The sequence below is a fragment of the Anabrus simplex genome, chromosome 2, assembly GCF_040414725.1.
Source record: "Anabrus simplex isolate iqAnaSimp1 chromosome 2, ASM4041472v1, whole genome shotgun sequence".
Lineage (NCBI taxonomy): Eukaryota > Metazoa > Arthropoda > Insecta > Orthoptera > Tettigoniidae > Anabrus > Anabrus simplex.
The window spans coordinates 1,022,344,318-1,022,356,376 of record NC_090266.1 but is presented as its reverse complement, the minus strand read 5'-3'; the positions used below and the strand labels follow the sequence as shown (position 1 = coordinate 1,022,356,376).

The following is a 12,059-nucleotide window of genomic DNA, read 5'->3' as shown; positions in this document are numbered from 1 at the left end:
AACTTGTATAATCCCCCTGATAACTACATCTCTTTTGCCCAATGGTTCAAATTTTTTAATCAGTTTCCACCTGAAACCCAACTGTTGTTTTTGGGAGATGTCAATATTCATCATACTCAGTGGGGAGCCCCGCTCAACACCTCCAAAGACACACAGTTCTTACATGCTGTAACTCAACATAATCTCTTGCTTCTGAACCACGATTCCCCTACCAGGCTCACTCCTCCTGGTTCGTTGCCTAGTGCAGTCGATCTATCACTTTGCCGCAACTTCATTGCCTCTCTAACCACGTGGCGGGTACTCAGTGACACTCATACAAGTGATCACTTTCTTATCCTCATTACTTATGGCCACGGGTATATTACTAAAAACCCACTTAACGACCATTATATCGCTTCGCTACTTTCCATGAAACAGTTCAATGCTTCGTGCTTTAACTCCTACATGGTAACCCAATTGGAGACCTTCCCTGTAACAGAATTATCCTATCACTCACTGCTCAAAATAATAACACAGTATCTGGACCTATACCATCCTTTTACACCACCATCAAACTCCATGACAACTGGTGCCTCTCAATTAAAGTGGTGGGACAGTGAATGTCACCAATTAATCCTTAAACGCAAGAGACTCTTCAAAATTTATCGTAAAACTCTAACCCCTTCACACTACTTTCACCTCAAACATCATATTGCTCATATTAAACGTGTATTCAATCAAAAACGACGACAGGCCTGGAAAACTTTTATATCCTCTTTCCATAACCATATTTCTGCATCTCAATTATGGAATGCTATCCGTGTTCTCACCCGGGCTTCCACTCAAGTCCCACGCCCTCAAATCCCGCCGACTATTCTGAATGACTTTCTAAGGTCCCTCACTCCAGATCATGCACTTACACCTTATACTCCAGCTATCTCTGCTTCCACTCGTCAGTGTTCAGTCCTTTCACGTCCCATCACTCTCCCTGAGCTCACGTCCTTTCTTAACTCCTGCAAATCATCCACTCCCGGTCCTGATTATATCTCTTATGCTATGTTACAACAGTTGCCGACCAAAGCCCTACAAGTGCTTGTTTAGTACTTTAATTTTGTGTTACAAACTACGACTCCTCCTCCCGAGTGGAACACGTTTTTCCTAGTTCCGGTTCCAAAGCCTCGACGTCCAATGACCTCCCCTCACAATATTAGGGGAATAATTTTGCCGTCTTGTATACGCAAACTATTTCTTAAACTCCTGCTCCAAAGGTTTCTCTGGTACTTAGAATATTATTCCCTCCTTCCCAAGTATCAGTATGCTTACTGTAAAGGTCGAAATGCTCAGGATGCGATCAATATGCTTATAATAGATATCTTATTAGCTAAATCTCGAAAAGAACACACTATTGCTGTCTTCCTCGATATACGAGGTGCCTTTGATTCCGTCCCCCTGAATATGTTACGGGATGTGTTATCACAGAAAGGCATCCCAACCACTTTCATAACTCTTCTACGTCATCTGTTAACGTCTCGCACTCTAATCTTCAAACCTCCTCTCACTACGCCATCCCCTCGTCAAGCTACTGTCGGCGTCCCTCAAGGTGATATCTTCAGTGGAATACTGTTTGCTTTATATTTATCCGGCCTCGAGCAACTTGCCCTCCAATCTGCCCGAATTCTTATGTATGCCGACGACATAGTTCTCTACTTTTCCCATAAAGACGTAGATGTTGCTCGCAAATGCATAACACGGCTGCTCATTCAAGTTCAGTCCTGGTTACACACTCATGGGTTCTCTTTATCACCCGATAAATGCTCTGCAGTAATCTTTACTACCAAGCGGGTTTACAACTCCGAGCCTTTACTGTTCGATACTTATGAAATTCCCATACGTTCGCACCATAAATATCTTGGCATTATCCTTGACCGTAAATTACAATTTTCCCAACATATACAACACCTACGCAACTGTACTGCCACGTATATTAACCTCCTAAAAGCCATTACACGTCGTTCGTGGGGAGCTGATCCTGCTACAGCAAAATCAGTCTACTGCTCCACCATCCGTGCTCGTTTCGACTACTGTGCACATATAATTGATCTTGCATCACCACCTGCCCTTCAATCCCTCAACACAATTCAAAATCAAGCACTACGATTTTGTTTTGGTGCGTTGTCTACCACACCTACTAATGCCTTATTAGTTGAAACTGGTGACCCTCCTCTTCTCCTTCGACGCAGATTTCTAGCATCTAAGTATCTCCTCAAACGACTTCTCGTGCTCTCCAATAACCTTCTACCCAAAATACAATTACTCGCTCAATCATTCTCAACACCTATCACACATCCTTGCCGAGCCCCTGCCTTAATTTGGGCATTTGAGTCTGTCTCCCCTTTTAAATCTACTATTATTCGTAGTCATGTGCTACCATACTATTCTGTGGCATACGACGTGATTCAATATACTCCTACTATTATTCATTCTAAAGAATCTTCTTTTGCTATGCTCCCTTACCGGCTTTCATTTTTGCCTCTACATTCTAAAAAAGTTCGCATTTCATCCCCTAATGCCTGTCCCAATTTTTATACTGATGGATCCAAAAACTCTTGTGGTGTCGGCGCTGCTTTTTATTACGAACAGACTCAGTATGCTGAATTGCTTCACTTATCGTCCCACTTTTCTATTTTTTCGGCTGAACTCCTTGCCATACGACAAACATTACTGTACATCAAACATTCATCCATACAATCTGCTAATATATTCACTGACACTCTCTCCGTGCTCCAAACACTAAAATCTAACAAGTTTACGCTGAACTGGTATGTTTATAATGTCAAACACATCCTCTTCAATTTACACCAATCAGGTGTCCAAATAACCCTCATTTGGATACCTGCACATAAGAACATACCAGGCAATGAACGAGCCGATCGCTTAGCGAAAGAGGCTTCTCTCTTATCTACAACCCCAGCTACATTTTCTGTTCCAGCCACAGATTTCATATCTCTCCTCAAATCACAACAACGACAAATATGGCAAAACACATGGACAACATCTCATGTCAGAAGGGCAAATTCTATCATAGTCTCCAACCCATACTACCTACTACTTTCTGGTATCAACACGCCACCTACACTCGTCGTCATATCATCAATATCATACGTCTTCGCTTTAATCATTCCCTTACACCTCTCTATAAATTTCGATTTCGCTTACAACCGCATCCCCTATGCCATTGTGGATCTGTAGATGCTGATATCAATCATCTCTTTTTTCAATGCCCATTGTACAACCAGCGCCTCCTCGCCGATGCCTGTACTCCAACTTAATTCAATACAATTATCCACTCCCCTCGTCAATTGCATGTCTCGTATACAAGCCCTCTCCCACAATCATACGTATCTTAAATCAGTTCTTAGATCACTCTAATTTACAACTCTAACCCCACTTTCCCACAATACATTGACACTACTTACATATTTCATCATATTTTCTCATTTGCCTCCCGCCCTCCCTAACGCCTCCTCTTCAACCAAGACACATAGCTATCGTTTATTCTCATCTCCCCCTCCACCGATCGCGTGTACATTTTCATTGATGTTCATATCAACACACTGTCGCCCCTCTTCATCTTTTGTTTACGATTTCACTCTTCGAGCATACAAAGATGCTCGAAGATTTCACTGACACTTTGCCCTCTCTACATCCCCCTTATACGTTGCTCAGATATTTCTTTCCATCTGTCCAAAGTCCTACACTCTCACATATATCCACCCCTCCGTCGTTCCCCTGCCCTCTCCTGCTTGTCCCTTATATGTTGGCCCGGTGTGTATGTTTTGTAGAAGTCGCTGAGACGGCCACTCTAGCGTGAAGATTAGTATACCTTGTGTCCCTGTGCTTTTCCTATATCTCCTAGTCTTGTATACGTATTTCCTCACTCTCAATTGTCTAGGTGACACGTCTTTTCCTGAACTACTTCAAGTGCTTTGAACCCATTTCGTGAGTCTGCTGCTTGGTCTACTTCCCTCAATCTTCAAGTACTTCGTACTCAGAAAACATTGTCAACTGCATTGGTGTACTACTTTATTGAAATTGTGTGCGTGTGTAGAACTAGTACAAATATAATACAGTATTGTGTCTGGGTGAAATAACGAGCCCAAATCAACTTCACGAACAGAACAAAAAGAAGACGTACGAGAAGGAGAAGAAGAAGTGATATTTAACGAAGGAGAAGAAGGAGAAGAAGAAGGAGAAGATACCGATTCCCAAGACATTGGGGGAGTATGTTGGGTGAATGTTGGTGCGTTAGAGGTTAAGTCTTGTACACCTACAATGACGACTCGTAGCATTGTAGGAATTTTTGTCACTTTCGTGGAAGCTGAAGGTCCACTTCTGAAAGTATGGGGACAGATTGATAGATCATCCGCTATTTGCATCGAGCGGATGATTCTACAGTACAGTGAGGAATTCAAGAAGGGTTGTGGAGTTCCTCATGGCTCGACACTGTATTCTGGTTTGGTGTGTTGTGCTAGGTACGAAGGTGATGGTGTATTTTACCGAGCCAAAATTACAAGTCTTGACAAGTTGCACAAAGGGGAGATTTTTGTGAAATTTATCGATTATGGAAACACCGAATTTGTTTCCCTTAACAATATTCGTGTTTTGAACACCAAGAATTTGAATGCATTGAGCAGTATTCCTTCACAAGCTGAAGAATTTTACTTAGCGGGTGTCATTCCTCCTATGGGTGAGTGGGATGCAAATGGTTTGTCATTTATCAGACAGAATTTGTGTTATGTTGAACTGAAGGGAGTAATCGTTTCTACTGTGTGCTTCAAGAAACTCCTTTTATTGTTGTATGATAATACAGATTTTTCACAAGTTCTGATTGAGAAGAATCTGGGTATTTCAATTGACATAAGTGCTCAGGAAGTACTTTTGGAAGGTCTCTTCGGGGGTAGTCGAGGAGAGAGGCCGGAATATGCAACACAACAACATTTGGCACTGGAAGTGCCTGCTATGATTGAAGGTGAAGGATTCCACATTTCGCACGTGTATAATGAGGGAGTGAACAAAATGTTGACAGTTCCGGTTTTAGAAGTCAACTCTGAACATGCTGTCCGAGTGTCGCATATAGAAGACGGACCTGCTGCGTTTTCAGTTCAGTTAACTTTTAGGGATAATGTTCTTAAAACTCTAACAGACTCATTGAATGACTTTACTCCTCGTCCTTTGACAGAACCTCTTCTTCCTGGGAGTGTTTGTCTTGGGAGATGTCCTACTAATGGTCTCCTCTGTAGAGCTGTTGTCATGAGTGTCCATGAATACAAGTGCAAACTGTATTTTGTCGACTTTGGAAATTCTGAAATTGTTCCATACTCAGAGATTTATGAACTTCCCCATAAGCATATGATCCATAAGAGTTTTGCTATTAATTTTACATTGGCTGGTTTACAGGACATTTCTCTCAGTGCTGAAGCAAAAGTTATATTTTCAGAGTTGGTTGGTAATCGAATGCTATCACTGCGTGTTGTTCCACCACAGGGACCACGTATAAAGCAGTATGGAGATTTATATCTCAATAACCAAAATGTGTTGCTAATGCTAGTCCAAAGACTTGAGAGCCTAAGAAGAATGCGCATATTTCCATCATTGCCATTCCCAGCGATTGGAGCCGAGGAATTAGTGACAGTTTCATATGTTGCATCTGTTTCTAACTTTTTTGTTCATTTTGAGAAAAATTCTGGAGAACTGGATAAAATTGCAAACTACATAGAAATTCATTGCAGTGGCAATGTGTCTGGAATTATGGCCAACCAACTTTCCTCAGGTACTCCAGTATGTGCTCTCTATTCATCTGATAAGCAGTGGTATCGTGCTAAGGTGATGTCTGTGGCTGGAGATAGTGTTAGTGTTCTATATGTTGATTATGGCAACACGGATATTCTCCCAGTGTCATCGCTGAAGCAGATGGATGAAAACTTAATGAAAATTAGAGCCCAAGCAATAGCTTGTTGTTTGAATGGATTTCAAAACCTTGAAAACAATGAAAGGGAGTCTGCTAAATTGGAAGAAGATACTGCTGGAAAAGTACTCAAGATGGTTGTTGTTGATCACATGGCAAATGGCATGCTGTTGGTTGATCTTGTTGATTTGCAGGTTGCACCATCAGTCAACATTGGAAATGACATATTGACATTTTTTCAGTCATCACATCGGGATGGACAGGAAGACAGTGGTGAGTAATTTGTGCTTTTGTTAATGAAAGATGAGGTGGAGGTATGTAAAAAGTTTTATTAATGATTTGATTTGTGCTTTCACTTTCTATAATGCTAGACATAATAGTCGGTGGTGCTTACGTACCCGGTGGGCAGATTTGGGGAGGAGAGAAGTCATTTAAAAATTATGTGCAACGATACCTTCAGTAGTAGAAAGGAAGGATCCTTCTTTTATGCTTGCCAGGAACCCACCATCCCGCCCGTAGAAGTATTCTTACTTATATAAAAGAATTAAATCCGAGACTGTGTGAATTGGCGGAATACAACAATTTGAGGTTCCCATTGGCCGACCAGGGTTCGTGCTCTTTTCCTTTTTGGCCATGTTACGTATTGCCTTTGATAGAGCTCGAATTGTGTGGAAGTAGGCTACAGGGCTGCCATATTCGGCAGAAGTAACAGAACCACCAATTTAAAAATTCCCCAATGGTTTTATCACTACCCAGACCCGACCTATCCATACCAATGGTTTTGTCACTACCGGAGCTAACCAATCCATACCAGTGGTGTCCTCACGTGGGATACTAGAGCCTTAAGGGCCGCTTTACAGCTCTAATCTGGGGCCTCCTTTGCTTGCCCTGAGTCCAGTGGTTTTGTCACTAACCAGACCTAACAAATCCAGACCAATGGTTTTGTCACTCCCCGGACCTAATCGGACTTTTCTCTCCCAGGACCTAACCAATCCAGCCCAGTGATCTTGTCACTAACAATGCAAATATCATAAAAATTGAAATTTATAAATCAAAACTAACAATGCAGATGTTGGCGAGCTTGCTGAGTGTTACGTGACATTGTCCGGGCCGCGCCAGGTTGGATCTCTAACCTTCTTTCGCCCACCGGGTACGAAAGTTTTACCTCCTAGTCTCTTGGGTAGGGTAGAACTACAGAATAGGTTGTAGTTTAACACCACTGGAGTGCTCTGGAGAGGCACTGGCACGGCAAGGAGGACAATGCTCTGTTGTTAGTATCTTACTTGGTTGTACACTGCTACTAACTGTTTGAGGTGAGTCCATGGTATTCAAAATTAACAGTCCCATTTACTGAAGTACTTTCTGCGTTGGTCTGTGCACGTCCTGGCTATAGTGCCAAAGACTATTGATATAACACGTCACGGGTGCACAGCACAGAGTCTCTCGAAGGGAACGTGCCTCCGCAGAACGGGGTCACTCTTTTGTGTCAGACCATCGGCTTAACAGGATGTACCGGTACATTGTTTATGAGATTTTGCTGTATGGTAGTTGGTAATGAAGTCTGTATGTGCTGAATTTTGGGAGTGATGGACATTTAATAAATTTCAGGCAGTGGCAATTGCTACAGTACTGGAGGTACAGGAAATGTTGCACTATTTCTGGTATTATCCTGTAAGTAAATATATTTATAGGCGTGGGTTGATGGGCCCGTGGCATTTGAAATGAACCCTTCCGGAATTACTGTATGTACTTTAAGCTTAGGGCCTATTGTGAAGTATTACCGTCTTCTGGGTGTATATAATGTAAAATGAATCAAACTGTTCAGAAAATTTCAGTTTTCTGAGTATTGTTTTCTTCTGTAGAGCAATGCAAGGACTTTGCTAAAGACCAAGTGTTCCAACTTAGGCACCGTCTCCGTGTAATGGATGAATAATCACTATAATGAGAGCTGTTGTTAAGGTGTTTTGTCTGTACATTTATTATTCTGTCAGTTTTTTTCATTTGTCCGTTTCACGTAATGTAGGTTAATCATTTAAATGATATTTAGGTCACCGAGCAAGTTGGCCTTGCGGTTTGGGGTATGCAGCTGTGAGCTTGCATTCAGGAGATGGTGGGTTCGAACTTCACTGTCGGCAGCCCTGAGGATGGTTTTCCATGGTTTCCCATTTTCACACCAGGCAAATGCTGGGGCTGTACCTTAACACGTTCACTGATTTGGGAGTCACACACATATGACTGGAGTACAACACTAAAATGTGGTGCTGGACAAAATGCACATTTTATCCCTATGCTGCTACGGTGATAACTTTGCGTAACAGTAAGACAGCAAGTCACAGGTGGTATCTATGATGTTCTATGGCCTAGGTGTACGTTTAACAATTACATTATACCACAAGTCCGTGCCTTTCGACGCATGGATGTAATACAGCTTTTACTATTTGCTATAGGCTACGAGTCACCAGTGCTTCGCATTTTTACTAGACGTCCTGGTCAACTGCGGTTGACAATAGGAGCTATACATTGTTGATCAAGTATTATCATGCTGTAGCAGTCATTATAGGCTGGCGGAAATCTGTTGTGGCAGTGTATGAATATCCTTGTCAAGGTGTGAAGTAACTACAGGATTTCCAGTTGGGCATCTTTTCTATGCAGCATCATGGTAAGGACATTACTTATATACAGATTTCATCATCTTATTCTTAATTATAAGCATAGAAAGCTAAGGAATGTATGTCAATTGTTTCAGATGAAACTTAGATTAGCAGACTTTCAGCTACCCGAAGAGTGTTCCAGTTCGGAATCTTCACAACGAACCAGGATATCTCTTTAGAGAAACCATTAGAGAAGTCAGATATTGAGGATCTTTTACGATATGAAGATATCGAATGTAGTGCTATTGAGGAGCCCAGTTTTTCATTATCAAGTTCATCATCTTTACCAGTGTCCTCTGGAACCGACACAGACGTAAATAGCCACAGTGAAAGTGACGGTGAACAAGTTAAAACACAATTAAATCAGACTGCAGTTGGGATGATATAACCAGGAATGATTTAGGTTTCACTGTTTTTCCTGGGGAAGCAAAGGTTCAGCTGCAGTTAGAAGAGAGAGAGCCCATTGATATATACTCTCACTTTGTGGATGACAGCCTATTAGAAATGATGGTTCAGGAAACCAGGTATGCCTTTCAGTTTAAACAAAGCCATTAGGGGAAAACCAAGTCCAGAAGTTTGAAATGGAAGTAAACTAATGTTGAGGAAATGAAACAATTCCTAGGAATTATGTGTAAGTCTATGGGTCTTGTTCCTCACCTAACTGTTAACTCATACTGGTCTGAGAATGACTTATGTGATGTCCGACTTACTAGATGGGTGATGCCATGAGATCGTTTCCTTCTTCTCTTGAGATTCTGGCACTTCGCAGACAACATAGCTAACTATCAACCAGGCAATCGTATTTATCGAATCCAACCCCTCCTTGATAAATTAAACCAAAATTTTGAGAATGCCTTGACACAATCGGGAAAGAGATGGTTATAGATGAAATTATGGTTCCTTGGAGAGGTCGTTGAGTTTTCAGAATGTATATTCCTAACCAAACTCACAAGTATGGAGTTAAGGTGTATAAAGTGTGTATCATGCTATTAGAACGAAGATGTATGCAGGAAAATCCAGTGTGAGTGGAAGCAGAGTAGGTCATGCTCATTCTGTTGTAATGGAGCTTCTAAGTGGATTTCTAAATGAAGGACGTACACTCTATGCCGATAATTTCTACACCAGTGTACCTTTGGCAGAAGAATTTGTGAGGAACGAAACATTTGTGTGTGGTACCCTTCGTAGCAATAGACGTGGGCTGCAAATGATAGTGAAATAGAAAATGAAGAAAGAGAGGTGGTGGATAAGATGTGTCAGCACGGTACTTGAGTTATTAAGTGGGTTGACAAGTGACCTATTCTAATGCTTTCAACACTGCTGAGCCATAGTGACTGGTAGACTCTGGAGAGGAAAACGTTTCAGTAAATTTCATGAATGCTGAAATTGAATATAATGTGTTAAAAATAAAAATTGACGTTGTATTATAATAATAAAATTAGTGAAATCATGAGTATAAATAGTTTAGGGAATTCTGAGATCAGTGAACAAAGTAGACAATCGGGTTCAAATAGAAAAACAGTATCATTTATTTTTATTTGCAGTGACTTTATTATAAAGCAAATAAATATGATCATTTATTGTTTGGCTAAGTATGCATTTATGCTCATGTAATTCGACTTTTATCAACATGTAGAAAGGTATATTAAAGCACTGTCCTGTGCTATCTGAGGCACGGTTGGCTCTTGAACTTCATTGATTATTGCTGCTATACTGAGCGCTGGTGGATCCCCCTGCTGAGGAATGTGAGAACTTGACATGACTTGCAGCTGCCTTCCTCATTATTTTGAAGAAATATACTTTCACCATCCGCCGGCAGCCCGCAGTACTACTTCAATAGGATAAGTCACTCGTGTCTCATGACGCACACCAGCAAAATACGGTATGAGACGTTGGTGACTCGTGACATACTCACGCTTAACGTCAACGGCGTAACAATAGCAGCTAACGTATTAATTAAGGCTGTTACGGGGTTACCCGTGGAGCAGAAAGAGGTTAAAGAAGGTGCGGGCTGGAATGGGTCTAACTACAAAATAAAATTTAATTTAAAACTTTTTTTTTTGTCAGTTGCTTTACGTCGCACCGACACAGATAGGTCTTATGGCGATGATGGGATAGGAAATGCCTAGGAGTTGGAAGGAAGCGGCCATGGCCTTAATTAAGGTACAGCTCCAGCATTTGCCTGGTGTGAAAATGGGAAACCACGGAAAATCATCTTCAGGGCGGCCGACAGTGGGATTCGAACCTACTATCTCCCGGATACAAGCTCACAGCCGCGCGCTCTTAACCGCTCGGCCAACTCGCCCGGTAATTTAAACTTAAACTGAAGGTTATATTTTCAGAGCTTCAAACTTAACAATTTTTTCATGACAGTATTACAGGTACAAGTAGCAATTATTAAACAAGATTGGGAAAAATCCAAAATTCAGATCCTTAACTTTTTGGGCTTTAAGCCCCTAATTTTACATTTCCTGAGCTACAAGCTCAAATTTACAACAGAGCACAAATTATTCAGGGGCGGAAATCCCCTAATTCAATAGCACTTGCTCTCCAAAATCTAAATATCTAGCCTTCCAAAGGCACTCTTTACCATTACAAAATTTGAAAAAGAGCTAACAGGCTCTCAGTTCCATACTGCCTACACAAGGCAACATTACATCACTCTCTGGTCTCTCAAATCACCATTTACAAAATTGAACTTACTTTTAGAGGGGTATTAAATACCCAACACACTGGGCCTTTGTGGAATAAGAATAACAGGTTATATTAATGGCCCGAACACAAAATGAATGGAGGCTTATACTTGCACTCCTAGATATGAACACAAAAAACTAAGGGGCTCTAGGCCGATGAAACAGGGGCTATTCCCAAACTACTGAGGTGACTCGTATAGAAATTACATTAACACCTTACAGTAGGAAAAACACCAAGATGAAGGGTAGCTCGAGAGGGTAATTCACTCTCTATCCCCGATTTACAGTTAAAGATTTTATGAAGTTTTTACATTAGCCAGCAGAAAGTTACATTTTTAGAAAAGTAGGTTACATAGTTAGCGATTCGGACCTTTCCCTTGGGTTAAACTGCGGAGTTAGAAAGAAAGATGTTATGTGGTCATTACTTTGTAGATGTACTGCTGACCGATGAAAGAGGCCACCTGCCTCCTGCTTTGACACACACACACACTTAGTAAGATGACGATCACTTGGCCAAGAGGCGAGAAAAGCCGCACTTTATAAACCCTCAGGGAAGGTTCGAGATCATTCAAGATGAATCAGGACATGCCCTCTTGATGTCATTGGTTAAACACCAGGTGAAGAAATACGGGATTGGTTAGAAATTTATTACAAAAATTAGGGATTGGCTGGATTCAAAACTGGCAGAAATAAAAGGAAGAATTGCCAACCCAAAAATAAATGAGCATCATTCAGTTACAAAAACCTAGAAATACAAAACTTCTTTAAATCATA

General features: G+C 41.2%; 1 protein-coding gene across 1 annotated transcript in view; it reads left to right on the top strand.

Annotated features, from left to right (window-relative positions):
• The first annotated feature begins 4,274 nt into the window (after positions 1–4,274).
• The window catches only part of LOC136864644 (tudor domain-containing protein 1), a 31,231-nt gene continuing 23,446 nt past the window's right edge, over positions 4,275–12,059 (top strand). Inside the window, exon 1 of the mRNA XM_067141907.2 lies at positions 4,275–6,217. Coding sequence (XP_066998008.2) covers positions 4,312–6,217 — 1,906 coding nt within the window. The 5' untranslated portion in view covers positions 4,275–4,311. The remainder of the gene's footprint in view (positions 6,218–12,059) is intronic.